Below are 18,710 nucleotides of genomic sequence, written 5' to 3'. Positions count from 1 at the left end.
CTTACTCCGGACACGATAATGAGCAGGAAGGCACTGAAAGACGGGTGCTCTGCCGTTCTAATGCGATAGCCATTGTGGTGTTACTGGTGACATGGTCACGCTGTGGGCACCGCTACCGCCGGACCACCCCGTTACTTACGGCTACGGAAATCACCCAATCTGTTTTTGGGGAGAGCGCTTGAGCGTGTTATGTGATGTCGACGGGTTTTATTATTATTATTATTATTATTATTATTATTAATCAGCACACAGATTTCATAAGGCACACAAAAATTCAGCAAGAACTTTGGCTTTAATAAGTACGCTCCGAGGCCGTACTGCGGCATCTGCAAATTTCTTAGAATCTTTTTCAGAGAAGCCAGATATAGTGGTAGATAATCTCAATAATTTTTTCACGCGTTTTTTTAACACTGCGCAGTCGGAAAGACACACTTGCTCACTCAAGCAAACTGTTCAAGCATCTGATTTTTTGCCCACGTTGTCGAAGGGCGATCTGAGGAGAATAATTTTCAGTTTACGACTTAATAAACAACCTGTCATAGATGGGTTGGCTGTGGCCACACTAAGAAGAAATTTTGACACATTAGCATAAATACTGTTTTTTATGAATAATGGTTTTATAAGCACCGCATCAATTTCGGAGACATTAAAAACTGCGATTGTTAGGCCACTGTAAAAAGCAGGAAAAAAAGATGAAGTTGAAAACTATAGACCTGTCTCTGTTTTGCCTAACTCTCCCAAAATACTGGAAAAGTTTCTGTTTAATTGTATGACTTCCTTCTGAAAGAAATTTTCAATCCTAACGCCAAGACAGTTTGGATTTGTTGCTGAGCGAGGTACTATTACACTGCTAGAAGAGTTCAACGATGAATTATATTCTGCTCTAGATAAGAACCTGTATAGTTGTGCTTTGTTTTCGGAGTTGGCAAAAGCGTTCGAAACTGTAAATCACGATATTTTATTGGAAAAGTTGTTTCGTTTGCGTTTCAGGGGACCCTTTTTCGATCTTTGCAATTATTTACAGGATAGATCACAGGTGGTTATGGCCAGTAAAGAAATTGTTAGCGCTAGGAAATATATTACAGCTGGGGTTCCACAGGGATGCGTGTTTTCCCCCTTTTTATTCAATTTATTTATGAACGACTTTCCCACGATAACTACAAAAGCCACTGTGTATCAATATGCAGATGATACAGTTGTACTCACTCGTCATATGCATTATGAGGAAGCTATTGGTGCCCTACAATATGCAGTTCATAGGGCTATGCAATGGTTTGAAGGAAACTGTGTATATATCAATGCTAAGAAAAGCAAAATCATGTGCTTTCGTAGTCAATTAAAAACTCAAAAAATAAACTTGCCAATATTTCTACATAATGAACATTGTATTTCGTGTAAATGTACTGCTATAGAATATGTGGAAACATTCAAATACCTGGGTATGACGTTCGACAGCTGCATGTCCTGGCAGCATCACATGGCGTTTTTATGTGGCAAACTATGGAGTCTTGCATATCTACTTTACAACATAAAGGGTTTAGTACCTCTACCATTCAAGAAAATGATAGTGCATGCACTAGCGTACAATGTGCTGAGGTATGGTATAACGATCTTCGCCTTTTGTACAGAGCGTTGGAAAAAACGGATTGATAAACCACAAAAATATATTAAAAAATGTGGCTTATGGTACTACACTACACGACAATAGTATTTTTCAAGAATTAGGATTTTGTACGTTGGAGGATTTCTTTACCAGAACTGTTCTTATGCGGCATAATTGGAGCGATGAACTCAAAGAGGCATACGATGCACCTCGATTGTTAAGAAATAAAAAACGTTTCAAGGTAGCGTATTCCACTACTAAGTATGGTGAAGCGAGAAGAAGTGTATACATCCCAAAAATATTTAACGATTTGGCCGATGAATTCTTTTTGGCAACTTCGGAAAAACAGTTGAAGAAATTATTGATGAAATGTTGAAATTTAGTCCTGATTTTTACTTCAGTTGTTTATGTGTTTCTCTTTATTTACTATGTCCTTGTCTGTTAAGGGGTAATACTAACAGCTATTCTGCTGAAAGTTGGAAAAAGATGTGTTACTATGCAAATGTTACCTTTTCACCTTTTATGTAAATATGTAACCTCATCGCTATACCGACTCTGCCGGGCCTAGTCGCACAAGTCCTCGTGGACTTGAACAGGCCCGTTTCGTTGTTTTTGCTTTTGGATGTGTGTCAATAATAATAATAATAATAATAATAATAATAATAATAATAATAATAATAATAATAATAATAATAATAATAATAATAATAATAATAATAATTACTATTATTATTATTATTGTTAATATTATTATTATTATTATTATTTAGTTTGAAAGTTTGACCAATGGTGGCTGGTTTAAGCGAGAACACTGGTGACTTGCTCGATAAGCTGGTGAAAATTTTTTCCAGAGGCGCAAACGAGTCGCAGTGCCTCCAGCTAAAAATTGAACGAAGGTAAGTGGAACCACGACCAGGAGCCTTTCAAGTGCCGTAACGGGGAAATCAAGCCCATTTACCACACTCCGCGGCTTTCAGGAACGTTGTGCTAACGAGCAATAAAACTTTTGCTGAGCAGCTGTGTGACACATTTGTCTGAACAGAACGAAGCGTAACAGGCAAACTGAAGCTGTCTAATACTTTCATTCGTCACAGAAAAACCGCGATGGTTTTCCGTCACTCTAATCTCGCGCTACATCAACGCCCTACGTATGCATCGCAGATGACGGCGCTGCTAATTGCACCAGCATGCTGAGACGCCCGGGCACTGTTTCCGCCGAGCAGCAGCAGCTGACTCGCGTGCTGCGCACAAGAAACATGTCGCTCCCGCGTATTGTGACAGCAGCATTCAAGGAATTCGAGCGCACCGCATAAGCTTACTATCGCTGTGAACGCTACATTCTGTGGAGGCGACACTGACATTTCTTTTTTTGCCAGAGAATGACGAAGCATTCATATTATTTAGAACGGCAGCTGTAGGTATCGTGTGCGAGTTCATTTTGCGCTGGTTCACTCGTAACCTCATTTGCAGCGGCATATACAGCCACGAGTTCTGTCGCGATGGAGGTCACAATGAGTGATAAATTTAGTTCAAATGTGACCTACTTCACTTGGGATAATACATCCGGTACTGAGCTGGTAGGCAAGGTCGAACAATCGGCACGACTATGTCGGCCGCCTGCGGGCGTCCGGTGTAATAACGTCAGCTGCAGTCAATTCTGAGTCAGTGAAGAATAATCAATCCTCTTTGTTAGTTTACCAATAGCGGGCTGTATGTTACGCTGGAAAGGGTACTGCTTTAGAGACAAACATTTAGCTGCTAGTTATAAATCACCGATAAACAGTCTTCACAAGAGGGGATTGGGGTTGAAAATAAAACTCGAGGTCTCTGTACATTCATGGTAGCCAAGCCACGGACATGTACCCTTCAACGATAGCGAAAGTGAGTCTTGGGAGTGCATAAAGATCATACGCTCCCAACAAATCGTTGCTGGTGACAGCAAGTGTCACGAGAAACACTTTATTGTGGTTTGTTTTGCATCAAAGGTGCCCCTGAAACGTGCCCAGGGCTTGACGCTGCCTGCTTCCGTCAACACATTTAACCGGATTTGTGTACAAATATTTATAGGAAGTAACGCCGTAACTCCAAAAATAGTGAGTCACAAGCTTCGGCATAAATTTCGCCATATTGCCTCGCGTTCTGCCACCGAACAATGTTAACACGTGACAAAGGCACTAAACCGGTTCGAACAGACGCGTTTGGCGTTCCACTAAATTTTTCACAGCATATAGTGCTATAGAACTAACATTAAAGCCTATTAATAAGTTTATTCACAGGTTTCTTCGAGGCAAGCAGTTTGATTTAGCAAAGTATTTTGCTATCTATGACGTATTTGCATTGAATGCGAACAAAACAGCAGGGCATCTCAATAAATCGTCTGAAGGACAAAATCACTACACATGGTATACACATAGCACGATAGGAATGATCTAAAATGTGCTTTAAGGAATTGTTTTTTAATGGTTATGATTGCATTGTAGACGTTCATCAAAACGGCAAATTTTTATATGCGCGAATGGCTGACGTCTGTTCATATCCATTTTACAAGTTCCTGAGTGCCGATGAACTTCTTCAGGTCAGTCACTGATTGTGTTCTCGCTGTTTATTAATTCAGATAAATGCAGCCTTCAAGAAAAAGACATACCAACCTTTTTGCATCACGTAGTGTCCTGGCCGCCATGAACCTCTGCACTGCCATCTGGTCGAGTCCAGTTCTTACAAGGCTGAATGGCAATGCTCCCGCCATTCCACTCCAGAAGTTCTCGTCTGTTGTAATGTCCAAGTTCATGCTTGGCACGAGCGTGAGAAGATATCGATAAACAAGAAATGCTGAATATAATTTTAACTTGCATTCAATTATTCTTCTAGGTCATGGTATCAGTCTAGGTGGCCTAATGATGAAGTCGGCATCATGATATTACGACACAAAAAACGACAAAACTTGGATAAAAGAAAGACAAATGCGATTTTGTTTAGCTGGTTTCCCTGTGCTGAAACGTGTTCTATGTTCACTAGGAAACGCGAAAATATCTGGGCACGCTAGAGTGATAAGTAAAGCACATTTAAAGAAAATTTCATTTACGCAATTATGTCAACGAATTTAATTATTTGCTTGCGACAATGCTGAGGGCCACATTGAATGAAAAAAAACATCGCCACAATAAGAAATCAAGCAGACAGAAAACGACGTGCTTGCTGAAAACAGCGTTTACGGTTGGAAAGTTGGTTTTCTTGCTGCCGCAGCCAAATCAGGTTGCTAACTCGCCATAGGTCCAGGCAGTGACTCAGTTCGTTCGAGAATTCAGTTCGCTGACAGGCTAAGAGCTCGAAGGGCTAGGTGTAAAATGCTCGGACGCACAAGAAGAAAACGGTGAATTCACTAAGCTGTTCGTTTATGTTCTTGAGAAGAGTTACCGCTTAAGAACATTTTTTTCTGAATACGGGCCAAAAATCCAAACCTTGGTAAATCTATTTATACTTTTCTAGAAATGTAAATTACATGTTAACCTTGTGTGCTATTGCATTCTAAATGTGCATTTTCGCCCGCACTTTGATTTCATTAGTTGTTGACAGAGTTGGACGGTCAACATAGATAACTATAAAGTGTTGCCTCATCAACGCTCGAACCGCCGAAGATGTGACAATCATGATGATGTCGTTGCACCAAACAGCTTCGGGCTCTCTGAATTTAAAAGATAGCGTTTGTTTTGGTCTACGTCTATGCGCTGAAAGTATGCCCTCTCCTCGCTCGATGCTTGTGCTTACATTTCGACAAGACATTGAAAGCAATAGTGACCTATTTCATAGTAGTCATACTCACCGGAATGCAAAGTCCGTGATGTTCGCATCGCTCATAGGACGTAGCGGCGGTGTTACACTGGAGGAATCGTAGAGAACTTTTGCAATGATGACGATGGGTGACAAGAACATGACGAAAGCTTGCGCGCAGTCCGCCCACACAACTCCACGAAGACCTCCCTTTCATGGAAGATAGCAGAATAATTTTTTTTTTAAATGGAGAATCAGCGGAAATTCTAATTCGTATCGAACACACATGTTGGAATATATGTGAAGCAAAGCTTTTGAGAAGCGCGCGTGATTGAATGCGTTGTCAGGTCGCTTAGCGCAAGGCACTTTCCAGCAAAGGGATTCCGAGTTAACATGGCAAAGCCGCCAAGTGATATCAAGGGTTACACTCTCTTCGGGATTTCATTGCACCCTCTGTTGGAATGGCGTAATTTACTATTGCACTATTTTCAGAAGGGACCCTTTATACTCTCGAAGAAGTCTACTACGCGGACGTGCCAAGCCCAAGGAAAGAAAGACATGGAACCCTTCCCTTTGACAAAGCAATCATGTGATAGAAAGTGTATGTTTGTTGCAGCGAGGACGTAAAAACGAATAGCTTTCTTTGCCTCTTTCAGCCGTTCTCGTGGCAGGTCCGTGGCATGACGGAAGGTCAACCTTGCGCCAGGGAAGGCTAGGAAACGCGCCAAGGAAAACGGCACGGACTCACGGACAACAGAGTTGAGACGCGGCGAGCAGGAAAGTGGGAGGGGGGGGGGGGCATGGTGGCTGTCAGCTTAAGCTCGCGCGGGGGGGTGGGGGGCATACTATCACTCGTTAGCGCACCCGTTTTTCTTTTTTCGTTGCGGGAATTTAACAATTGTAACTTTATATGGTAACATCACCGACAATTACCGACAATTTGGTAAGGATATATGGATCCCGTACGATTTTCGCGTACTCAACCAACGGACTTATTACCGTATTGCAAGCCATTTATTTTGGATTTGCACCACGAAGGTTTCGTCTTAAGGACCACAGCGCTTTTAGGGATTCGGAGCTTAAGTACGTGATCAATGTGGCTATACACATTGATCACATTCGCAGATCACACAGATCACAGTCGCTTACATTTACAGCCATGAGCGACGGTTGCTGCATCATTTTTCGGTACCGTTCAGGGTTTCATTGTAGAGCCACATCGTATAAATCCGGTATATTGCAATGTAAATAGCCATCGCGTCCGCAATAACTTAGCTCGTAGTCAAAAATTTACTGTACAACCGTGGTTTACGCACACCGACCGGCATTCGTGGTAGAAACATTTCGCAGATATACTAGATCATGTCATGACATCCAAACAATTGCGATCTGCCGCGGGCACCGGGGCCTCGATCTATGGTTACGCTCGCAGTCAACATTAGTCGGTGACACCAGTCGCAGGCGACAGAAGGCACTCCACGAGGAAAGTCGAGCGGCAACATTTCGCTACCACTGAGCAAATGGTTCTTGCAGCTGCTTTGGCGCACGACACTCGCCGCCAATCAGGGCGAGCAGAGAGGGGCTGCCAATTCACTCACGTGGGCAAAACTTCCGAGGAACTGCCACCCTCTCTCAGCATCGCCTGATCACAGCCGCAGCGATTTGAACGAAGAGCATGTCTATAGCATACTTGCTGTGCCGGCGAAAGCATCCCGTAAATCTGGCATGCCACTGCCGGTGCCTTACGCTTCGAGCCGCTTTTTCACGCCCATTCTTTCGCTAGTGTGGTCATATCACTTAACAGCAACGCATACCGGCAGAGCCGATATGGACGTAGAGGTAGCTAGAGAATATATGGAGGCCATAGATGGACAGATAGATGTAGGGAGATGAAAGAGGGAGATTGATGGAGGACGGGCGAGTTTGTTTCCGGGATTCCGAGCCACACGTCACAGTACTTGGACGCTGCGAGAAGCTGTAATTTTGCTGCAAAGGGACCTGTGACTCGGCAAGGTCTCGCATGTCTGCTGTTATTTATTTCTTCTTTTGGTAAAGTACTGTTGCGTATTGCATGCCGTTCCTTTTTTTTTCTTCTGAACTTTGTCACACCAAAAACAGAAGCACAAATTGAATTGGAAGTGAAACCAGTACGGGATATAGTAGGAAGCGAGCTTACCAGTGCAGTATAGATGGTACCTGCCAGGCCGATCACGATGTTGGAGTACACAACTTTTATGGGAAACACTGAAGCAGGAAGAAGTTCGTTGTAGTGCTCATTATACATGTTAGTGTTTAATGCGATGAGTGACAGATACGGTATAGTTACGGTTTTGTTGCTTTCAGATCGGGGAGGAAAATGTCTGCCCACGGCAGTCTCGCATTAAAAAAATACCTAAGTTTCTTTCGGCTTTTGGCGGACACCTGTTGAGCCACATTTTGTGGTATAGCGCGACAAAATCTTGACGAGAAGCATACAGATTTGCAATTGAACATATGCGTAAAGTATCAAGCGGTGCATCTATCTCGTAATCTGCGCGTTCAACCACCTGAACTTAATTAATTCATCCGAAAACTGGCTTTTACTAATAGTGACAAAGAAACTTCGAGATTCGTGAAAGTTCATTTTAAGACTGGTAAACACTCCCTTGGAAACTTACCTAAACTCGGAAAGAAAGCGTTGTCGATTATGCCCTTAGTTCACGTTCCACTAATGAAATCTAGCCGATGTACTTTTTTAAAATATAAGGATTTTTAATATAAATCGCCAGTGGCACATACGGCTACAAATTTTAATTTCAATCGCCTCGGACAGAAAGCCCTTTTCATAACTGAACTGGCTATTTTTATTACATGAATACTTCTTTTTGTTGCTGTCAGATTTGGAAAGAAGCAGTCAAATGTCGTCATGCAATAAGAATAATTATTTCCAGCGAGTTTTCGGCTCGGCACGTGCAAGAGCGTCGCGTGTAAACGTGTTCGCTTGAGAGCCGGGTGTTTCAGTGAAAATAAGTTTGGGCGTAGTGATGCACACGGACACAGAAAGAAGTTTTGGACAAAGCACGTCGCTCAAAATCAAGGTGCTCCTATCTCAAATTCTTGGTGCGGCTTTTAGAAAAACAAAGCGGCTAGGTAGAAAAACAACATCGCATTACCAAAGCCAGCCACACTGGATGCAATAGCCCGACTGCTTCCCTGTACCCAACGTTACCCATGAATAAGAAATATCCCATTCTAATTTCGTGTTCATCATTTTCTTTTCAACCGAAATGTTGGCCTTCGCTAACGTAGGAAGAGCGAGTTATAAGCGCATATGATATGCTTGGCGACCGACTGTATTCCTGTAGACCTTGTTGTGCATAGTAGAGGTCAGAAGACTTACAAAGAGTTCATGATATTTTATGCACTTTCTTCCTTTAATACATTGTCCTTATTAGAGAATGAATATACGCACTTGTAGACACCGCAATCGCCGAGCTGAAGATTCCCACCGCACCTACGCTTTGCTGTAATGAACAAAACTTCATAGGTTCTCTATTCATAGAAGCGCTGCATAAGAATGGAAGCGCTGCATCAAAAAACGAAAAAAAGAACCTCTCTTTTGTGTACGAGGTGTTTATTGTTGTCCTTGTCGTTCATATTCTTCCTAAACCAAATAGCTTTGTCAATATTAACAGGGAACATCTAGCGAATCTGACCTGTGCAGGTAGGTCACCTACAGAAGTGGAAATACATGAGAAACCTCCATAACCTTGCGCGCATATAAACAGATGACAGTTGCTACATACGTTTGTTGGTCGCACATGATCCACTTTGTTGTAGCGCAGGTGAGAATTACAGACACATAGAAACACATATTAGACATCGCATAACACTGGGCGTTGTCTAATATACATTTGTTTGTGTCCGTCGTTCTGCTTGTGTGACAAAAACGTAAAAAAACAATGAATCTCATATGTATTTTAACCGATTATCTGGATGGCACATGCATCAATTACGAAATTGAAGCCGATCAGTAATGAACACATGTCTGCGGCATTTCAAAAGTAGGAATAATGTGCTACGATACAAACTATGCTGTTCTTTTATGAAGCTATACACACAGCTAGAGACAGTGTTGATGGGCGTACTTTGGGTAAATAAGGAAGCAGAATACTCGATCTGCCTACTTACACTGAGGATGAAATAGACGATGCAGGCAGTAATTCCAACTTTGTTGTCGAAGCGCATGCGAAGGTACTGTTTTTGAGGAAAATATAAAAATAAACGACTCAGTGTTGCACACATTTTCACCTTTCGCGTCCAAACAACTAAAGAGTTGTTCATTAATAACTCATTCATTCTTCTAGTTATATTTCTTTCTTTGCCGTAATACGCACGCAGAAACTGTGTGTAAGTCCGCATGGACCTTTGTAAATTTCTTTCTTGCAAGGATGTCCGGCCTAATATTATATCCCGCCCAATACAGCCCAAATTTTTCCTTGAACTATATTAATACAGCCCAATATTTCCTTGAACTATATTTAATGGTAGAGTGCCATTGGCACTTCCACAAACTACTGACTAATGCTTAATATTACGTGCAGAATAAACTTGTCGTCACACTACCATCTCGTAAGACTACTCTCCACGTTAGGCAACCTGCAACATGTCCCTACCTACATAGCCTGAGACGAGATGATTCGGCGCTGAAGAGGCAGCTTGAGCTCGGCGTCTCCTACCTCAATACACTGGAAAGGAGAAATCGTTTTTCTCGGTAACCAGTCTGTCAGATTTGAGGAGGTTTGTTGCATTTAAAAAAAAAGGTAAAATATGGTGAGTGATGATAGCGAATGTTTTATTTAGGCCATCACTTATTATTAATAATTTTTGCAAATTGCAAACTTTCAGAAAACAGGACTATCAAGTTTACAGCTGTGTAACTCAGCACTGAAAAACGATGTCAATATTCTGTGAAATGCATGTGACAGTTAATCTAAGGCAGAATAAATTTATAAATTTATGTATTGTACAGGGCTATCAAACCGACGACTAATATACGAGTAGGACGTTTGCAAAACCCCTGCAAATAATGTAACCAATTCGTGTAAAACATAACTTGATGTATGAAATTAGTCCCCTTTGGATGCTCTAGTGGATGAATTTTTCAGATCTGCGATATGTACTCTTGGTACAGAGCTAGAAATTTTAAGATTTCTTGCTTCTATAGCGTTTCAAGTCGACCAATTTATGAAAGCTTCTTTAAAAATTTAGGCTTTATATCAAAACATTGCTGCCTGTAGTCCCATCTCTTTCAAATAAAAAAAAAACTAAGGAAACTTGGCCAAGTGGTTATTTCTGAAACAAGTTTCTGCGTTTTACATGTGTTTCAATGGGCTCAATCATGGGCCCGAACTAAAGCTTCTTCTGAAGCCTTCCCACTTTCATACGTGACTAGGAATTATTTTACTGCGGCATAAAACTGCATTGTAATGCTTCCACTCGGCCGCGTTATTTCTGTCTCACACCTTCTGTGTCACACTCCTGAGCATGCAGAAAGCGTAAAGGTATAAAGATACGCACAGGCGCGCACCTAATCTTGGAGGCATGGGCCTCACTTGCCGATTTTATGCTAGATGGCGCCGCATTATTGGCCCCCAGGTAACAAATATGTGCCTACTGCTTCACAGTAGAGATATGTAATTATATTTAGGTTCTCTATACGCTCCGTGTCACAGATGCACACACTCGTTCTGGGGAATGCGATAGAAATGTGTACATATGCAGTGTTGCAAACACATTTGCCCGAGAATGTGGATAGACTAAATTGAAAAAAAAAATTCCAACAAACTCTTCGTAATCATGAGCGGTATGATTTACTGGTCTATGTAAATCGGAGATACCTATGTGGGGCCACTATACCATGTTTTTATGTTGTGAATTATTTTTTTTAACATGCCCAACGGAGGTGCCCTCAGTGGTAATCTTTTGTAGGACCACATTCAGCGATTATATAAGCCTGTTTGACGTAACTACTATCCGGTGCTCAAATCTGAGACAGCTTTTCTGAGACTCTTCTGACAAATCTGAGACAGCTCTTCCTACATTATATATTACACCACATTTATGCTTTTCCCGCGTCACAGTTATCCTCCATTACAATCATAATCAGCTTTTGCAAATGTCGTATCAGACACATGGTAAAGCTTCACTGGAGCAAAGTAGACAGCTGGGAGAGCAAGTTGACAATAATTATGCATGCTGCATGCGAGAGACGTCATAACACGAGACAGAGGCACGCCGGATGGGCACGGGCTGACTGCCAGTTTATTTAGAAAAATATAGAAAAACTACTCTCAACTTCAACCATTTTCAAGTTTCATTTTGAGAGCGAAAAGGAAGATACATGCAATTATGATATCTAATTTCTTCTTGCAATTATACCTTCTCACTTGCTTTGTGATCTTAAAGCGAAGCTCATTTTGCGCTCCTCTGCTCTGCCTGCAGAAAACTTTAAACCAATACCTTTCCCTGTCTCAGCCACTACGATGCTATTTAGCCTAATAAGTGCATCCCATGTGACGCATACGCATGACCTTGGTATGACCTTGGTATGCTCCCACATATTGGCCCTGCCCCCTTCCCCCTTCTTCTCATCCTCAAGCTCACACCCGAATAGTGCGAAGTTCGGGGAGCGGGATGCCTGGTTCACCATTAGAGCCTGACCGGCTGAAGAAGCGTCAAAGGTGATTTGGTTGCTGGATGGAGAATTTCCCCTAATTTCATTCCTCCTGAAAAAATGAAGCCTCTGGCCGACGCTCGCATTCATTTATGAAATGTTCTCTCTCGCTCTGTTTCCCTGTTTACCGGCCGTTTGGCGCTGGCTGGGGATTTTAGGAGTATGGCACGGCTTGAGCCACTGAGTATTTGCTAGGAAGGAGCCCGAACCGACAACTTGGTGGACTGGCTGCATATGTGCAACTGAGCATGTGTCAATGGTTTGTGAATTTTCTCGGGAAATGGGCAAGAAGGATTGCGTGCCACAGTGTAGGTGCCCGAGTAGCCAAGAAGAACAGCACGTAAGATATGCAGATGGCAACAAATAACCGAAAAACTCGGCAACAGAAGAAATGAAGTCAGGAAGCAGAAGCGAAGCGAAGAATTTGGGATCATGCATTTTTGAGCAGCAATAAAGAACATTAAAATAAATAAATGGAATGAATTTAATACATGTGAGTACATGTTTCGAAGAACTTCGCTTTTCGCCGATTCAAACACGTACGATGGATACGGCGATTTTTTTATGTCTTGTTATCATACAAGTCCCTTCAAAGAGATCAACATTAGTGAGGGAACAAGGGATATCTCTGGAGTGAACGTTCAGCAATATTACTAGTTCCCTTGTTCTTATTGTTGCATCGTGCCACACGCTCTTGCAACAAAAATGAGCACACGTCAGGAAAAAGAAAACATTAAAAAAAGTTCATACGTTGAATTTGCTTATTCTGCACAGAAAAATGAACTTACAACGTCCGCACATACGCTTATGTGATTGACACATCAAGTTATCGCGAACCTGACCCCATTTTTTCTCCATATTAAACGTTGTCATTCAGTTACAATAATACTGCCTCAAGCATCGGTATTTTTTTGTCTTTTCCTACTGATGGCATTCGTACGTGAGTTAAAGCCCCAACTTTAAATACGTCACATTCAATATCATGGACCACGGCTCGGATTCACTAATGTAGGCGAGGGAAGCCAAACAAAGCCTGGAGCTCAATATTAACGTCGAAAATTGAGAGACTCCACTGACACATTTTATTTCGCGTATTTTATATAAAAGTAGGGCATGAAGCTAGATTAGTCGTTTATCGCCGGCTAACGTTGCATAGGTGTAGTATATGAACAAAAATAAGACAAAGAAAAAGGAAGTGGTTACAAAGCCACGTGTGTAGCTCGTTCAGTAAAGCATCGCACAGGCAAGGAGGTACTAGTGCGCTTCGTTTACGACCAGTAGAAAGTGTTTCCTGCTTCCCCGTTATTTTCCTAAAGCTTTATTTGGATTGTGACGCTGATATCAACGTTATTCCTTTCCGGCACTTAACCGCAAATTTTGATTAAAAACAATGCTATGCATACGCTTAACTTGAATTGGTTGTACTATGATTTGGACGCCGTGTGGCATCAAGGGAATTCATACGATGCTCTTCCAAAGGCTTAGCGCTGGGTGTTTCCTTTACGCAATAACACATGCATCGCATCTAACGGGCGGCTCGCCACGGCAGCTCAGCTCACCTGCAATGATATCGCAAATGTTCCCTAGGGGATATGAAAAGCACTTTTCATTCGACGACAGCTGTCTTTACAAGTTCACACAAAGCCACATATGCCGTACGATGGAATTTGTGCTCACTGTTATGCCTCGTGTTGCCCACGAGATGTTAAAAGAGTTCCGGCAGAATATTTTTCCATTTCGCTGAACATCGTTATTCTCTGTGCGTTTTGTGCATTTCGACAGAAAGAAAAAAAAAAAAAACATTTCACTCGAGTATTGTTGAATTTCCTCCTTAAAGAGTTCAGAAATGTCGCGTCCCTCGCTTCGGCTGATTGGATAACGCAGAGCCACGTAGAAAGAAAAGAAGTTTGAACATTTATTCGTTGTTCCTAACATCAACGTAATACCTGGGTACGCCATCACGAAGTCGGTTTACCTGAAATATAGACGCTACTCGCAGATCGTAAAGCAGTGGGACGACGACGAGCGACACCATGGCCGCCGACAGTGGTATGCCAGCCAATGCCCAGTCAAGATGGAAGCCGTACGCGTAGTAGTGGCCTACGAAGCTCACAACGCCAACGGCGGTGGCCACTGACGCGAGCACAGACACTGCCAAAGCGGCAGCCGGTAGACTGCGACCACCCAGGAAGGCCTCGAGAACCGCAGATGGGGTGCCTCTGTCACGAGCATCCACCTGCAGTTGAAAAGAAGTACAGGGAACAGTTATCCACGCTACTGTATCTTGCGCCGTATAAGTACGATGAAATGACACTCATATAGGAGAGCTGCTGGCTGGTTCGAGAGTCAATGCTCGTAACCAATCGACACCACAGGGGCGCCCCGTCAACACAACTTTAAGCCTGGTACCATGAGCGTAGCATTAGGGGCGTTCTTTTTCTGTCTTCGCTTGGCAGCCACGCGCTGAAGTGTTCTCGACAAAAATCTCGACGAGATGTTCTGCACCAAAATTCCTACTATGTTGTACGATGTCATAAATGACTAACCAAGTTAAACTCTTGTGCACTTCGCACTTGAGCTGACCGTAAACAGAAGTTTATGTCCCACGAATGGTACAGTTAAGTTACTGTTAACAAAAGAAAATTATCGAAACTCACACTGTACAAAACAGCGCGTGTACCCACACCTGGACAAGGAAAAGCTCAAGGTCATAAATACCTTGTCGCAACTTCAGATCTCTTGTTCTCTCGACAGAATGCCCTTGCTCTGACTTCAGGAGTCTTGCTTGTCGCAACAGAATATTTCTGTTGCAACGGCATGACTTCTGCCGTAATGTCAGAAATGTCGGTCGCGTCTACAGTTACCGATGTCGTACGTCAGGAAGTTCTGTGATGCGACACAAAATTTTATTGTTCAGACATATATTTATGTTCTCTTTTTCAACCGGGAATTACAAAAAACTAGTCTAGTACATAAACAACTGTCTCGTAGAACTATTTATAATAATTCCGCAGAAATCACCATGGAGAAGAAGTATTTCGTCCAAGCTCTGAGTGTTGTAGCCTTGATTATTTTTATTCCTAGCCCTTAAACGCACAACTACAATGTTTCCAGAATGTTTCTGTTTCCAGAATGGCTACTATAGAGTATTGTACTGAAACTTCACTGTCCATAAAAACAAATATTTTTTTATGAAAGCCATTTTCAGCTTTGTTTCATTAGAATAAGAGTACTTTGAGAAGTTGGCATTGTAAGCTTTCTTATAAAATAAGTTGCTCATTATAGGCAAGGGGACAACACAGGAAAGACAAGATGTGCTTTCGAGCTTTTCGTTCTTCGCTTCTTTGCAATCTTTTCCTTTATTAAAGACAATGGCACAGTTCCCAACATTTTACAAGTAGAAAACTGTTGAAAACTGCCTGAACCTGCCGAAACTGGTGATCGGTCCGAGAAAGAACATCTTCTATTCCCCATACCAGCTGCTCGTGGAAACAGGCGCTGTCGTACGTATGTAACTTTATTCGCTAGTACAAAAATATATGTCAATGATTTTGACATTTTCAACATGTCATCAAGAGACGTTCGAGCGGTCACAGACTCCGTAATTATAACTTAAGCTCTTCTGGTTTCCTTCTTCGTGCCTGCCTTGTTCTAACTATTCTGATTGTCCCAGTAAGCGTGACCATGAAATGGCATGCACGCATAGAGCTCTCCGAAAGCAGCAGTCTAAATTCGTTGACACTTCTACAGAGGCATCCCATGGTCTATTTGGGGCGATGCAGATATTTGTGCGCACGGTAACAAACGCCACCAAGTGAAAATCCTTCCCGTGTAGGCAACTACGGCTTCCCTCATAGTTATTTTTGCCGTGTGTTTGTTCGGAACCATCAATTTGACCTGATTTTGGAGCTATGGGGTACCTCGGCACATAACGTTCATGAACGGCAGCGTTTACAAAGAGTGTAAAAGCGGCCGAGTTTGCTTCTTCTTCATGATAACAGCAGCGCAAAATAACGGCAACGCAAGACAGGGAAGTACACAGGACAGGCGCAGAACTAACAACTGACTGGTTTAAGATTGGTCATGCTACCGGTATTTGCCACAACCACAGATGATGCTGACTTCACAATTGTGCACCTTCATACATCACATAGAACACCGATGTGCATGATGTTTTCTCCGCGGAGAGTTTGAATGAATTTACGTGCTTTTTTATCCACATCCCTGAACACGCGTTCTTTCAGAAAAATTGGAGGACGCCTGAACTTCCCTTTTAAGAGTTGAACGCGATAGCATCCGAAGATCTCTGACTGCTTCTCATGATCCCCGGCGACTGCAGCTTATGTAGCGGTAATATTAACCAGGAAACGCTGTCGGTGAACGCTATACGTAAGGGCGAGCTTTCTGGTAGAAACCAGACACCTTGCGTGGGACGATCGTGGAGATAATGCAAACCCTCGCCATAAAAACTTGCATCATTTTCAGGTTTCCGCTATAGTTTCGCACTTTTATTAATTAAGACTAAGGAGATTTAACACAAAAGGCATGCACGGTCCGTGCTTTCTTTCATGACATTTGTTTGTATGCTGTAATTCTTAAATTTCCGAGGAATAACTTTGCCAAGAATGTAAGACAAGGTATGAGCAAGTTTAGCTATGAGTGGTGTTTCAATGTAACTCACATATACCGAATGTCATATAGCATGATGTTATATATACATATACCTAAATATATACGGAAATTTTTGCTCACAGGCAACTCAGCCGACGCCGACATCGACGCCGGATCCCGTCAGGATGATTTGGAGCTACGTGGACGACAATCTGCCGTCAGCTCGTTGCCAGAGCACATTTTTTACAAGAATACGGCTGTAATTATTCTCAGGAGAACTTGTTGTTTGGCGAATTGGTGCATATTAGCAAACAGTGCTATACCTGCGCGAACACACGACCACACAGAGAGCACACAAGGACGGCGCCTGTCCGTGTGTGCTCTCTCAGTTGTTGTTTTTTAGCGCAGTTATAAAACTGAAATTATTCACTTTAGAACGAGACCCATGTATTCAGCAACATCGAAAAATAATTTGTTACAGTATGTTTAAGCATACCATAAACATGAGAAAGCCTGCAAGTGGTTTTTACTGCCGGGGCCTGTGTTATAAGGCAATCGGCAGCTCGTCCGCATAGAGTTTGAAGTGCTCTTAAAGGCCTTCATGCTCTGTGCGCTGGCATAGACTAAACATGATCTGAAACCACCACCATTTTACGGCATATTGGCAAAAAAATACCTCTGCGTGACTCGGGGACAATTTTTCGCACGCGAAATTGAGAATGTTCACATTGGACACAGTATCCAGCGGCAGGGAGTCGACGCATATTAAATTTCACGTAAACAATTTCAAAGAGTAAACTGAAAATCTCGTGATGTTTGGGTGAGCAAAGTTCGGATAGAACACTGTTAGTGCACAATTCCTTTACTTCGCTTTCGACATTCCCATACTAGTCGCCCAACCACAGACCGTGAGAGCTCACAAAATGCAGCTAACTGTTTACGGTAAAAGCGCACATACCTGACGCCTGCTCCCTCTGAAGGAGAAGTAGAGTCCTACGAAGTATCCTACCGCCGTCAGGACACAGAACACTGCAATGTCAGCAATGCCGAGACTATCCGCGACGAACACGTCACTCGCCGCTGATTCCGTCATGTGTGCAGACAGGGACCGCTGGATGGTAATCAGCTTCCCCGGTACTCCAACACAAGTCGAACGGTCAAAAGCAGTAGGCTTCAATTTCGCGCGAGCCGCACAATGAAGCTAAGCTGGCAATTTCACGTTGTGGTGCGAGCACACTACTCTGCAGGCAAAAGTGATTAGACAAAATGGCGCAGCCTCTCGACGAACTCGGGTCCCTGTCTCCCGACGTGCACCGATATCGAGCGCTTCAGGTGCGAAACAGTCGACGCACGTGGCGCGAAGCAGCACGGTGACTAACGTGTTAGAGTGCAGTTCCGTGACGTTGGACATGAGCGATGGCTTTCGGGAGGGAGAGGCGGCGAAGAGTCGCAGTCGTTTCACAACTTTGAAAAGTAAAACCGCAGGCTCGACTCGTATCTAACGATGCTTGTCCTGCCATCTGCTGGTTTGTGCCGCATGTGAATTATTATCATGGCAACGAGGGATTTGGTTTTTTATATGTGACGGGGTGGTTTGCGAGCATTATCTCGGGGATAAAAATAAATTAACGGAGCAGCTGTCGTATGATCCCGCTGCGCTAAATTCCTTCCCTGTGCTCTGGCCGTTTTCGGTCTCTATATGCCACAGCAAAACACATTGTGGCGAATGATGGGTGCAAGGCGTGGGATTTACTGAAACGAGTATTAAAGAAAATATTCGTACGAAGAGGAAGTATCGTGTGCACTTAGTGCAAATGAGCGCCTGAAAGTGACTCAGCACACCGGGGATCATTAATTTTCGCAATGTTCGCAACGGTAATACTAGAGACTAGTTTTAAGAACATAATAAAATATGAAACCTATCACCACAAATTGCGCAACAAATTGCTGAGCATTTTCATCACTTCCTTTAGTACACTTTTCAAAAATATGAGCCAATGATGTAATTCACCG

At 42.8% G+C, this 18,710-nt stretch overlaps 1 protein-coding gene across 3 annotated transcripts in view; it reads right to left on the bottom strand.

Annotated features, from left to right (window-relative positions):
• The window catches only part of LOC126543739 (sodium/iodide cotransporter-like), a 57,134-nt gene extending 39,091 nt beyond the window's left edge, over nucleotides 1-18,043 (bottom strand). The window contains exons 1-7 of one of the 3 annotated variants that reach the window (XM_055062303.2): nucleotides 17,656-18,043; nucleotides 14,062-14,322; nucleotides 9,542-9,607; nucleotides 8,823-8,874; nucleotides 7,548-7,615; nucleotides 5,424-5,581; nucleotides 4,252-4,392 (exon numbers count right to left, since the gene is read on the bottom strand). In XM_055062303.2, the coding sequence (XP_054918278.1) occupies nucleotides 4,252-4,392; nucleotides 5,424-5,581; nucleotides 7,548-7,615; nucleotides 8,823-8,874; nucleotides 9,542-9,607; nucleotides 14,062-14,322; nucleotides 17,656-17,790 (881 nt within the window). In that variant the 5' untranslated portion in view covers nucleotides 17,791-18,043. The remainder of the gene's footprint in view (nucleotides 1-4,251; nucleotides 4,393-5,423; nucleotides 5,582-7,547; nucleotides 7,616-8,822; nucleotides 8,875-9,541; nucleotides 9,608-14,061; nucleotides 14,323-17,655) is intronic. The other 2 variants (XM_050190845.3, XM_050190844.3) reach the window with 2 other exon arrangements.
• Nucleotides 18,044-18,710: the final 667 nt, after the last annotated feature.

This window comes from Dermacentor andersoni, chromosome 10, assembly GCF_023375885.2.
Source record: "Dermacentor andersoni chromosome 10, qqDerAnde1_hic_scaffold, whole genome shotgun sequence".
NCBI classification, from domain to species: domain Eukaryota; kingdom Metazoa; phylum Arthropoda; class Arachnida; order Ixodida; family Ixodidae; genus Dermacentor; species Dermacentor andersoni.
This window is presented reverse-complemented; position numbering and strand designations above follow the sequence as displayed.